Source organism: Taudactylus pleione, unplaced genomic scaffold (genome assembly GCF_031769625.1).
Source record: "Taudactylus pleione unplaced genomic scaffold, aTauple2 ptg000378l, whole genome shotgun sequence".
NCBI classification, from domain to species: domain Eukaryota; kingdom Metazoa; phylum Chordata; class Amphibia; order Anura; family Myobatrachidae; genus Taudactylus; species Taudactylus pleione.
The window spans coordinates 7406356-7419937 of record NW_028284779.1 but is presented as its reverse complement, the minus strand read 5'-3'; the positions used below and the strand labels follow the sequence as shown (position 1 = coordinate 7419937).

General features: G+C 43.4%; 1 protein-coding gene across 2 annotated transcripts in view; it reads left to right on the top strand.

Annotated features, from left to right (window-relative positions):
• KIF6 (kinesin family member 6) overlaps positions 1–13180 on the top strand; it is a 309007-nt gene extending 295827 nt beyond the window's left edge. For both annotated transcript variants that reach the window (XM_088445329.1, XM_088445328.1), the window contains 3 exons: positions 4175–4246; positions 4810–4907; positions 11934–13180. In XM_088445329.1, coding sequence (XP_088301455.1) covers positions 4175–4246; positions 4810–4907; positions 11934–11950 — 187 coding nt within the window. In that variant the 3' untranslated portion in view covers positions 11951–13180. The remainder of the gene's footprint in view (positions 1–4174; positions 4247–4809; positions 4908–11933) is intronic.
• The last annotated feature ends 402 nt before the right edge of the window (positions 13181–13582 follow it).

Below are 13582 nucleotides of genomic sequence, written 5' to 3'. Positions count from 1 at the left end.
GTGTGTATGTATATATATATATATATATATATATATATATCCTCCGGTGGCTCGGCACTTGACACACTGTAAAACATATAAATTACGGTGCCTTCCTCGCAGTGAAATAAACCAAGATTCCCCACTGAGCTGTGTAGGTCCCAATGGAAAAAGATAGGCGGCACTCCGATGTTGAAACAAATAAGGTTGTATTAAATCCACAACATGGTGACACAAAAAGTAGTCAATGTTTCAAGGCCAACTCAGGACCTTTTCTTCTGGATGTGTGTATAAAAAGTGACATAAACAAGTGTCTTACCTTAAATAGGGTGTGTAGAAAAGCGCGTGTGTATGCACGCTAAACTCTCACCGCAGCTGGAAGACGCCGGGAATCAGGGAAGCTCCGGCCCGTCGGAGAATGATGACATCATCCGTAACCTAAGCAACCGCGATCCCCAGCGGCGTCAAGCCTGTCGGGGGAGATAAACATAAACAATGTAGCTAATAGTAACAGTGCATCATAAGTGAAAAAGTGCAAGTGCTGATATACAAAAAGAACATTAAAAACGCTGCTCTAAAACAGCATGCTGTGCAATTTATAAACATCATGACAGTAATATATAGAAATATAATTAATAGACTATATATGTATACCTAAATGGAACTGCTGACAAAAAATGTTAGAATGATAATCAATAACTAAAAGTGCTGTATGTATCACGAATGCTGGCAAATACTAGAAAGCAAACGGAACCAGTAACCCATAACAATTTAACCTCTGAGGCCGATGGTGCCGATGATTACCATATGCACAGTCCATCAAAGGTGGATGCACTGTTACTATTAGCTACATTGTTTATGTTTATCTCCCCCGACAGGCTTGACGCCGCTGGGGATCGCGGTTGCTTAGGTTACGGATGATGTCATCATTCTCCGACGGGCCGGAGCTTCCCTGATTCCCGGCGTCTTCCAGCTGCGGTGAGAGTTTAGCGTGCATACACACGCGCTTTTCTACACACCGTATTTAAGGTAAGACACTTGTTTATGTCACTTTTTATATACACATCCTGAAGAAAAGGTCCTGAGTTGGCCTTGAAACGTCGACTACTTTTTGTGTCACCATGTTGTGGATTTAATACAACCTTATTTGTTTCAACATCGGAGTGCCGCCTATGTTTTTCCATTGGGACCTACACAGCTCAGTGGGGAATCTTGGTTTATATATATATATATATATATATATATATATATATATATATTAGGGATGTGCAGGCTCGGTTCTACTCGGTTCCGTTCGGTTCTTTTTACAGAATCTTATTGGCTATCCAAAACTCGTGACAGCTGAAACCCAATAAGATCCGGTAAAAAGAACCGAACGGAACCGAGTAGAACCGAGCCTGCACATCCCTAATATATATATATATATATATATATATATATATATATATACACACATCAAAGCCATAGGTGGGACTAACAGAAATAAAACATTTAATAGAAAGTCAAAATGAAAAGAACTCACACTATAAGTGACCATCATAGAGTGAAGAAACCACCAGGTTAATGAAATAACATGGAAACTTAGACAGTGGTAAGACTTACAGAGGACTGTAGGAGAGGATACCACAGCACAGTCCCTAACCAATACTAGATGGGAAGGAGGAGTACCAAACATACATACACGAGGGACACGCCTAAACCATCTAAAATTCTGAAGAACAAATTGTATCTTAAAGACACAACACAGATACTTAGAGGACTACGCATGGGCAGAAAGATACATTTGGTCACAATAGATATAAATACACTTTACACAAGCATCATGCATAAGGAACTGAAGTCTAGCAATTGGAAGAATACTGAGACAGATAGGCATCAGATTAAATACAATATCAGGGCCATTAAGTACATACTGACACAATTATTTCCTATTCCAAGTAAGTATTAATTTGAAACGCATGGAACTGCTGTGGGAGTAAAATCTGCCTTGAGCTATGCATAACATATGGGAAGCAGACTTCATGTACTGGTACAACCCACACTCTGAATAAATAACATATTGATAAAGATCCATAGGTGATATCACCATCTTCTGGAACAATGCTGAAGTACTTCAACACTAATGGTCTCAAGTTGGGATTCACAGGGATTGTACATCATGCACAACATACAATCCAAAGCATTCCCCAAGGCAGCGACAATTACAAATGAAGAAACAGCACAAAGAGGCTTGGCTAAAGAACGTACCATATACCCAGGTAAGATGAGTAAGTGCACAGACCCCACAATCTTCAGAGTACAGGAGGAAATCATGACCCAGAGATACAGAAACAGTATACGATGAAAGATAATTGATGAATGTGCATAACAAATAGACGATACCTACAGAAAACTCCTGCAAAACCCAAGGGCAAAATTATTAAATGTAAGGAAGACGCAAGCAAGTCAACAATAATGCAGGAAGACAACACAATGGACAAAACACATGTGATCACATACCCCTGTGGATGACAATGCAGGCAGAACAGCTACACATACTTGAACACCTGGCCCTAACTGTGTGGAGTGTGTATATTCTCCCTGTGCTTGCGTGGGTTTCCTCCTGGTACTCCGGTTTCCTCCCACACTCCAAAAATATACTAGTAGGTTAATTTGCTCCTACTAAAAATGAACCCTAGTGTGTATGTGTATGCATGTACATGTGGTAGGGAATATAGATTGTAAGCTCCACTGGGGCAGGGACTGATGTGAGTGGCAAAATATGCTCCGTAAAGCTCTGCGGAATATGTGTGCGCTATATAAATAACTGGTAATAATAATAATAATGAACAATATACAGAAAAATACACTCTTACAGAACCATTGTCAACCAATTCTGAAGTTTCCACAACAGACAGACAGTCTGAGGGTGTAAAAGGCTGAAGTTTACCCTATTCAAACACAAACTAAGGAAGGTTACAGTGAAACGCATAAGGTTTTCATTCATTCACCTACACTAAAGGACAACGTGTGGCTGAATCTAGGGCCATCCTAGGAAAATGATAACCTAGGAACACTGAGATGGAACTCTGGACCACCACTTATTGGTTAGAGAAGATGTAAAAGCCCACCTGTAGAGACACTAGCTCCAGGGCCAGCCCGAGCCAATTTATGTTTGCAAGAGGATATAGATTTTGGTGCCCCATCTCAGCTCACTCATTCCCCCCATGGAGCCCCTTACAGCCGAGCACCCCTCTTCACAGCACCCCTCATGACAGCCCCTCTGAGCACCCATCATCACAGCCAATTGCAGCACTCCTCACCACAGCCCCTCACAGTCCTCCTCTCCTCCTCATCATAGCCCCTCGCAGTCCTCCTCATCACAGCCCCTCTCTTCCCTTCTTCACAACCCCTCACAGTCCCCCTCATCACTGCTCTTCTCATCTTCCTCATCACAGCCCCAATCATCACATCTCTTCTCATCCCCCTCATCACAGCCCCTCACAGTCCCCTCATCACAGCCCCTCCCAGTCCTCCTCATCACAGACCCTCACAGTCCCCCTCATCATAGCCCCTCTCTTCCCCTCTTTCACAACCCCTCACAGTCCCCCTCATCACAGCTCTTCTCATCCCCCTCATCACAGCCCCTCACACTGAACAACAGCAGCAGAGGACTGGCGGCGGGTTACTGGTCTGGCGGCGACGACACCTTCCTGAGCGCTGCGGTGCGCCCGCACAGGCAGCTGTGACACAGTCTACCCGAGGCTGCTGAGTATTTCCTAAATATGTTGCTGAAGCGGCCGAGCCAGGGCGCCCTCCTCTATTTGGCACCCTACTCGGCCGCGTAACCAGTGTATAGGTAAAACCGGCGGTGACTAGCTCCCAAGGACACCTGCATTGTATTTTAAAAAACAGAATTAACTCTTCATTTCTTCTTTTATCATTTGTTGTGTTGTTTTATGACTTTTTTGTGCTATTACTTTTTTTTCCCATTTAACAGTTCTCTAATTAGAAAAATACACATTATCTACTGTATATTAATTTACATAGTGGCACATAATTCCATATGTTTACCTAATGACCACTGAAGTGATGACATCAGAAGTAATTGATTATAAGCAATGGTATCTGAACTCTGATTATTAATTGTTTGCAGCAGTTTATACTTTATAGATATATAATAATCACTTGTGTATTACGTACGTTTATTCTACAGTGTTTCAGACCATGGGGATTCAGTAATCAGCAGTAACAGGAGCAGCCTGCAGCGTCCAGCATCAAACCAAAGGTAAAGTGATCCAGTGCCTATACTCTGAATATAATGTGGTTTACAGAACTTCTTATCTGTGTCATGCTGGCCTCTTATGTCACAGTGATAATGAGCTGCACTGACTGGATTACATCATTTATACAGACTAGGAAAAACACTAGATATTAATAGTGTTATCTCATGCAGGATATACATATGTGGTGACTGGTACCAGATACCCCATGAGAACAGTTCTACATTACTGGCCCCTTGAAAGGGGCATATTATACACTGCATGGATCCGTGTTTGGTTGGTAGCTGTAGTAGTGTTGTATAGATTCTTGGCATGGTGCTCTTAGTGTACAGTTTGTATGTTCTCTCTGCATATGTATGGGTCTCCTCAGGCTGCTCTGGGTTTCTCCAAGGGTACAAAAACTTACAGGTAGGTTAATTGGCTACTGTCTACATTGTCCCTCATCTGTGTGTTAGTGTGTAGGATATTAGATTGTAAGCACCACATCGGCAGAGACCGATGTGAGTATATACACATATGGTGCTTTACTGTATTGCAAACCGCACATGACATCATGGTTCCATTCCAGGGCAGCTGACACTCCTATACCGCTCACGGGGGACAGCCAGACTGATGCTGATATCCTGGCTTTTGTGAGAGCGCGGCAGAACCTCCTCCAGAGAAAAGGTAATTGTGTGTCTCGTGTATAGATATTATCAAGAACGTCCTGATTTTCATGAGACAGTCCCAATTTTCAGAGAATGAAAGGATGTGACCTATGGGGAGAGACGTGTGGTCTCACTCATGTGCTGATATGGGCCATCAGGGACGTGGCCAAATTTTCCTGTCAGGAATTTCTTTGTCCATCTTGTAGTTATTACTGCAGCTATCACAGCTGCGTGGCACACACGTGAGGTTTTTGAGTGTGTCATGCGTCTCAGTCAGGGGATATGTGCAGCATGGGGGAAATTGAGGCAGGGTGGTTAGCATCAAGTGTTTTTTTTTGTAGTTTAAAGTGAACCCATTACCTACAGAAGAAGCAGCCATTTTGTTGCTGAACCAATATGCCATTCACTAAAAACTAGTAACTTAACTGAGACATGAGGCACAAAGTACCTCACTGATAGAAGCAATATTGGTTCAGCACTGCAGAATGTTGTGTATCGGGTACAAATACACTTTAAGATCTGTTCCCTTTTATACATATGTTGGTCTTTGATTCAAGATGGCTGCACTCTGTACGTTACATTATGAGTCTGATAGTGGCTGTGTCTCTGTAACACGGAACCACTCTGGCCGTGCTCAGTACACTCCGAGTTATCTAAGAGCTTCAGATAAAACTATGCAGTTTCTTCATTTGTGCCTTAATCATCTCCCCTGAGTGCAGCATATGGTGTTACTGCTGTCCTAAGAGGCACTTTATTATCTGCATGTAAACATACAGAGGCCCAGCCAGCCCCCTCTCACAGGCCAAAGTAAACACTTCTTTTATCATGATTCCCTAATGCTGCTGATGGCTTCTCTCCGCACAGCACCACGTAACGGATGGACTAATAATAATAATAGCCGCTTATGGGCACTAAGTGGCCTCACACTGATGATCCCAGCTCTGCCTCGTGCCGGGTCTCTAATAATACCGAGCTGTCTCTTTCTGTTAGGTATGCCTGTCTCAGGAGCAGTCATGTTTGGTCACTTGAAGTATAGTTAAGTATTATTGTTAGATTCCATTGAAATGGTGACCCCTAGTGGCCAAGTTGTATTGAAAAATTATATAGTGGTCCGTTTTTATACCATCCCCCCTCCTCTATAACACCCCCTCACTCATAATCAACTACTGGTTCCAGCTTTCCCCTTGTGTATTAGCGTGCGCCGGAATGTGCACGCCCTGAGACACCCATATCCAATGCCCATGCACGCTGCAACAGCGCCGGTGGTTCTGTACAATCCACCATTGGTGCACCATGGAAACATGCACCTGCCTATAGCAAGTGCAGTGTCTCCGTCTAACCATGGTCTATGTGGCTGCGTCTGAGATCGCTGCAGCTGTCACTGACACCGCCGGGTCACTCCCATAACAGGCCCACGCAATGGATTTGTTCTGCGTTCACTCAGGCCACCTCCCAGTCACCACCCAGGATCGCCCATGGTTTTCCCTCACCAGTGTAGATACCAGTGGTCCTGTACCCACAGGGTAACACATGCATCATAGGGGTTTCCGGGATATGTTGCACTTGCGCACCCCTGAATCAGCCCCCAGTACGTGTAATTATGCCATTATAGGTCCCTCTCTCAGAGTTTTAGTGTAATGTTCCCATAGGCTGTGCTGTGTATACTGAAGCTGTAGTCCAAGGAAGATACAATGATTTCCTATTAAATATAAATATGTGTGGATGTTTGTAAACGTCCCCTGACTTTTTCTTTAACTTTGGTCTGTGCAAGATGTATGGAGTAACAGTTCCTGTATATGAGCAGATATCGAGTCCAACTTTACTCTCTCATGTCTACCTGAGACAGTCACATGCACAAAATGAGCAGTTCACCGTATTTTTAAAGCTATCAAGAAGAATATCCAACATGTAATACTGCACAGAACTGGACACCCCGGGTCCCCATCATTCGGGGTAATTGCCCCAAGGCAGCATCACGTACCTTGATTTGAACCATATACTGTACACCAAATGTTGTTACATTTGTGCATTAAGCTCCTGTTGGGGTATGTGAAGCGGTTCATGGTCACAGTATCATTGACCAGGGCCACCCTTTATGAAATTTGGGGTTTTCTCCCTCTATCCACCTCCTCTATAATGATGACCTTGGTCAGTGTTGACAAGTTGAAAATATAGATAAATATATGCATTCCCAGATGCTCTTCCAATGATATCCTATAGTATATATGCGTATCTTGGGATTCAGATGAGGAATGTCTACTCCTGTTTTTTTGGATGTGCCCCACATATAGGCTCCAGGACATTCCCAGAATGGTCCTGGTGCATTAGCACAGTTAAGAGAGTGTGAATTATTTATGGTTCCCGTGTTATATAATGTAAGAGGAGTGAGTTACAGTGAGTGTAGGAAGCACAGGAGTAATTGTAATCTCACACCAGACGTACTGCGTCCCAACGTGAGATCCTACTCCTCGACTTACACTTGAATGATGTGTTCATCACATTTCACGGGGGAATTCAATTATTTTGTGTGTGGGCGTCCGACAGAGCAATTTGGTTGTACTGGGCGCCCATTCATTATTGCGCTTGTCGCACCCAATAATAACGGTTTTAGCTGTGTAAAGCAGCTAAACCCGTCAAATGTCCTAGTTTGGGTGGACTTTCTGCACATTTCTGCTCACCAACACAGGAGGCTGCGAGCTGAAATATTGGCGCCGGCGGCTCTCGCGCCCGTATGGAGCAACAATTTAATTGCTCTGTCGGGCACCGATTAAAAAAAAATTTAATCTCCCCCTAAATATCAAAGCCGAAAGGCCCCCTGGTGTCACACTCTGCAAGATATATATGTATAGGGTCTACATGCAGACCTGCATACCAGTCAGCCACGACTGCACAGACCCACATGCAGATATTCGCCTGTATGCCACGTTGACCGCACCACCCTGATCCAAGCGCTTGTGAAAACATCCCTCATACCCGGTGCAAGGCAGGGTGTGAATCAGATGGGTCTCTTTATAGCTCTCAAAACTACGTGCCCTCAGTGACCTCAGACAATGTGCTATAGCCCCTTTGCCACCCAGTTACACCCCCTCATCCGCAAGTGGAGATGTCCCAGAACCGGCCATAGCGACTCATAGTGCCGTGTGCTCAGCTACAGAGCAGTGCCAGAAATCGCAAGATCTGTCTGCAAAACAGAATCGAGCATAGCTCTGCACCATCCCCTTAATGCTGACATTAATCTGTGGGAACCAATACTGTGATGAGTATTCTTGAGTAGAGCATTACTGCCACCAAACTGAGATTCCAAAGCATGGCGTAGGTATCTATAGGTGTCCATAGGATAAATCACTAAGGATGATTCTCAATATATAACTGGCCCATTGAAGGGATGTTTGTAACCCGTCCATTACCACGTATGGCCGATTTGGCTGCTATACCGGAGTAACCACTTTTCTACCTTAAAGTGTCACTAAACACTGAAGATAGTTATTACATTGCAGAGCTGTTAAATCTAAAATACCAAGTACGGTAATCACTTTCACATATGTGAATACATAGAGTTCTAAGCGTAGTCTTTCATGTTTTGGGTTTAGTTCCAAGTTCACTTTCTGTCCTTAGAAAGCGTTTAAAGCTAACCTGGGGGAAATAAAATGCTGCTAAACTACGGCAACAACTTCTAGTTAATGATGTGGGTCAGTTTTTCGGCTGCAGGTAATTGATATGTTGCGATGCCTTGTACAGGAGCCGGGAGATGTGACACCTACTAATATTCCTTTAGTATTGTGTGTTTTTCTAGCCCATTACCCTGATTTCTTTGGCTCATCACATCCCCCATGATTACAGGGCATTTATCATAGTGCTGCTTACACCTCGATAGAGCAATACCCCTACAAACACCCTTATAGGGCAACTAAACCATCAAAGTTTACAATTAAAGTATCAAAAAATTCAAAATGCTCCGGTCAGCCTCACTTGTCCTTCTACTGCAAACACACACTACACCACACACCTCAGAGCCTGGGGTAGATACTTTTGGCCAAGTAGTGTACGGACAATGTATGTGGACACTGCACCATAATACCCATACGTGCTTGTTGAGCTTCTCATTCCAAAACCATGGACGGTAATATGGAGCTGGTCGACCCTTCGCTCTTATATGGGCAACTCTTCTTCTGGGAGGGATTTCCTCTAGATTTTGGAACATGGCTGCCGGTATTGGCACGCATTCAGCCTCAAGAGCATTAGTGAGGTCGGGTACTGATGTTGGGCGAGAAGTTCCAGTAAATTCTAAAGATGTTCGATGGGGTTGAAGTCGGGGCGAGGTGGAGGGCAGTCAAGTTATTCCACACGAAACTGAACAAACCATTTATTGCAGAACCTTGGTCATGCTGAAACAGAATAAGGCATTATCCTAAAAAGAGTTGCCACAAAGAGTTGTCTAGATTGTAACCTTATGGGCAAAATTTTACTAAGCGGCGGTTTGACGGCGGGTTCTATTCTATTCTAAACCCTGGCGGTTTGGTGGCGGTTTCTATTCTGCTCTAAACCCCGGGGGTTTGGTGGCGGTTTTGCAGCAGTTTCTAAATGACAGCCCTGTTCTATTCTATTCTAAAATGGGTTTTGATGGCAGTTTTGCAGCGGTTTTGGCCTTAGTAAATCTGCAGATAGCAAAACCGCTGCCAAACCACAGTCAAAACACATTTTAGAATAGAATAGAACAGGGCTGTCATTTAGAAACTGCTGCAAAACCGCCACCAAACCCCCGGGGTTTAGAACAGAATAGAACCCGACACCAAACCGCCAGGGTTTAGAATAGAATAGAACCCGCCACCAAACCGCCAGGGTTTAGAATAGAATTGAACCCGTCGTCAAACCGCCACTTAGTAAATTTTGCCCTATGTGGCAGAATTAAGATTTCCCTTCACTAGAAATGGAATATAGAATATAGGCATGCTGCATATCATTTTAATCAGCAGAAGCTGTTTGTGCATCGTATTCACATCACTGTGCGAATAAGAAGCACTTGAATGTAAAAAAGTTGCACAAAAAGACTACAGCGCTACCGAGTCACTCCACGGCATGGCGCGACTAGAATTGCTGTTTAACGCACAATGAGGCTAAATGTATGAGGACACATCTGTAGATTTTTTTCACATCACAATAACTATCTCAGATGTGATGAGCTGACTTGTTGGGAAGGCGGCAGCCTGTGGCTGTACCACATTGAAAGCTACTGAGTCCTTTAGTCCGTGGCTATGGAGATTGCCATGGCTGTACGCTGTATTTTATGCCCCTGTTAGTGATAGGTATGGCTGAACTGGCCAAACACAGTAATTAGAAGTGATGTACACATACTTTTGGCCGTATAGCATAAGTGATGAGCCAGTCATATCATCAGCTGTCATGTGCAGCGCTTCTAAGATAGACCTTTGTGGGCTGCAATCGTTATCGTGTTGTGTTTACTGAACTTGGTTTTAATCTCACTTTCTGCATTTGAACGACTCCATAAATATTTACTTAGAAAGGCCATAGAATAAAAATAGATAGAGCAAATATCATTATACAGAGTAAGGTAGAGTTCTTTTGTGCAGTTGGTTAAGGGTAACAATCGGGGGCAAAACTATAACAGGAACAAGCTGAAACTGACCCTAGAAATGATTGACAGGTGGTAACTAGCTTATATAGAAAGGGGGAGTATTCCTAGTTATTCTCTCTTCATACTGTATATGGGCTTTCATGTCAGTCGTCTTGTGGAATACCCCTCCTCTAATTGCACAGCCCAGAGTGATGCGAGATTGAGAAACTCCACCTTGATAAACAATGTATTAAACATGTCAAACATTCAATAGAGCAGAGAGACCGTTAACAATCAGCTCGTCAGTTATTTGCGTGCTTGATTAGGCTCAGTAATACCCAGTCTCTGACATTCTCTGCGAGCCAGTGTATGACCAGTTTGCACCATACCTTTATTTGATTTGCTCAAAGAACATTATGGGCCGCAGCGGCGATGTTGGACGCGGTGGAGTGATTTCTTTCTCCTGTGCGTGCATCTAAGTCGCACCGCGCATGAGTCCAGATTCTGTGTGCACGATCGCAGATGCCAGTTAAGGTGCGTACACACTGGGCGATTAAAGTGGACGACTGAACGATAACGATATCGTTCAGTCGTCCACTTTATCGTCCATTTTTAACACCAAAACGATGAACAATAACGACGATGCGCATTCCCGCGGGTCGTTCGTCATTATCGTTCATCGGGTAAACATGCAGGCCATCCTGACGATATTGTTAGGTTGCTGCATGTTGGGGAATGGGGTAGAGAGCCTGGCGCTGAACGATATCGTTAATGATATCGTTCAGCGGGTGTGCTCAATGTCATGAACGACATTGAACACACCCTGCCGGGGACACAGTATACAATATCACTCAGGGAGCATATCGTCTAGTGTGTACGCTCCTTTAGACGCACTAGAGTCACATGAAATGTATGGAAGTGGGAGTGTCGGGGGCAATCTGCACCTGCCATAGAATTGGTGCAAGTTTTGATGCTGCATCTAAAGATGCACCAGGCAGTATTATTATTCACTCTCATGTAATGGTAATGGAGAGATACGTATGTGAGCCTATGTAATACCGTGAGTTTTATAATATAATCCTTCACTGCTTGCTTGCTTGGTGTTGCTATAAAATTACTTTTCTAAGTTGTATTTTTGTTTAGGATACCAATCCTCATAATGTTTAACTATATACCATACACCTTAAAGCAGATAAAAGCAACATTCAGTTGTTGTGGAACTACAGGTACTAGCATGCCCTGCCATTGTTGGAAAGCCAGTTTTCCCAATATGAATATAAAGATACATATCTATTTTGTCATAGAGACTGAAAAGTACAGTGTGAAATGTAAATATAACTGTGATACTGGTCTATAAGTGTTGTTATTATTATTATGGTTGAGTTGTATCTTACTCTGCGCAGTGATTCCTTGGTACCATGTGTGGACGGTGTCCTCTGTGATCGTGTGATGATTATGTTTTCTCTCCCACAGGCTCCGGGTATCAGTGACTGGCACACGCTGTACCCCTGTATTCACCATGACACCTTACCAGCCACACTGTAAATTACCAGTGAGTCTCCTCAGGTCCATGGGTCTCCATAGTGCCTGGGTGCAGTGATGAGGCCGCTGGGAAAGCTTTTGAGGAACTGGCTGTAGTTACAGCTGTTCTGTAATGTTCACACTAATGCTGGATGTAATTGTCTGTATGCAATCCTGTATTACACATGAAGCCGCTGTTATACTGACAGATCACTAATGCTGGATGTAATAGTCTGTATCTAATCCTGTATTGCCACTGTTATACTTACAGATCACTAATACTGAATGTAATAGTCTGTATGCAATCCTGTATTGCCACAAGCATTGAACAAGTCCTGTCTGTATTTGTGCTGATTTGCACCTAGACATGCAGTGTAAAAAAATCATGATATTAAGGACCATTTACAAACCATAAACAAAGGGACATGCAATATTACTTGTCTGCCAAGCTGAGATACCTCAGGACAGAGATACCTCGGGAAGATCTATTTACCTCTAAATCTTTGGGTTTGCTGGTTGGATCGAAAATGTAAGATGAAAATGGTAAAAGCATAACATAAAAGTGCCACCTATTACACTCTGGGACCATCCACTAGAGGGTTTATCCTCACTTCTCACATTTAACGTGTGTGGGCGCAATGGGATTGGCTTTATTGCGAGCCTAGAAATGCAATTGGAATTATACACCATACACCTGATCCACGTTCAGCAAGTACCACCCCCCAACCACTCAACCTCTTTTCAATGTCCTTACCATAACAATTGGTGCGGTTACACGTAACATCACAGAACATCAGCTGCAGTTTCCATGTTTGCAGTTCCTAAATGGCCCTAATGTCTTAATAAGGCATTTATACCAACGTAAAGTGTATCCTTTGCCCATACATAGAGGATGCAGGCATGTGTGAGGATAGCTCCTTGTTTTAGGGTTGTCCATCGACGGGTTAACCATTGATGGTGGATACAGGTCTGCACGTTGCCCAACAAACTGAGACTACGTAGAACAACGATTTACCAGCGGACCTCCCCCATGAATGGTCCACCATCAGGAGGATGGCTAATGGGGGGGCTTCATTTTAGTGTCTATCTCTGTACACTGTATGTGCCATAAATACTGTATTTCAACCCACACATGTGTCATTGTATCATGTACGTTTTATGTTGTCTATTTTGTGGTGTAAACTATTTATAGTTAATAAAACATCTGTGAGAACATGTTTTTCTTGACTGTTCAGTGTAAATTACAGCTAAATCCATGCAGAGAGCAGCATTAGGGGAAATGGTTACATATATATACTGTGACACCGTCCCGCCTTATCATGCTCTGACAGATGACTTGTAGCGGAAGCCGTCCTGGTGATTTAGTCGCTTCTATCTGGTCAATTCATTGATTTTTCAAAGCAAAAAAAAAATTTATTTGCTCTGTGACTGCGCCTTATCTCCAGCCGCGGTAAATGTGAGCTCGGCGGCCATTAAACGATTCTAGATACATCTCCTGTTAGTAACAGAGCACATTACTGACTGCTCTCTAACAACAGTGCATCTTCACTCCAGCGCTACACACTCTAAACCACTAGATGGCGCAGCTGAGAGGATTTAAA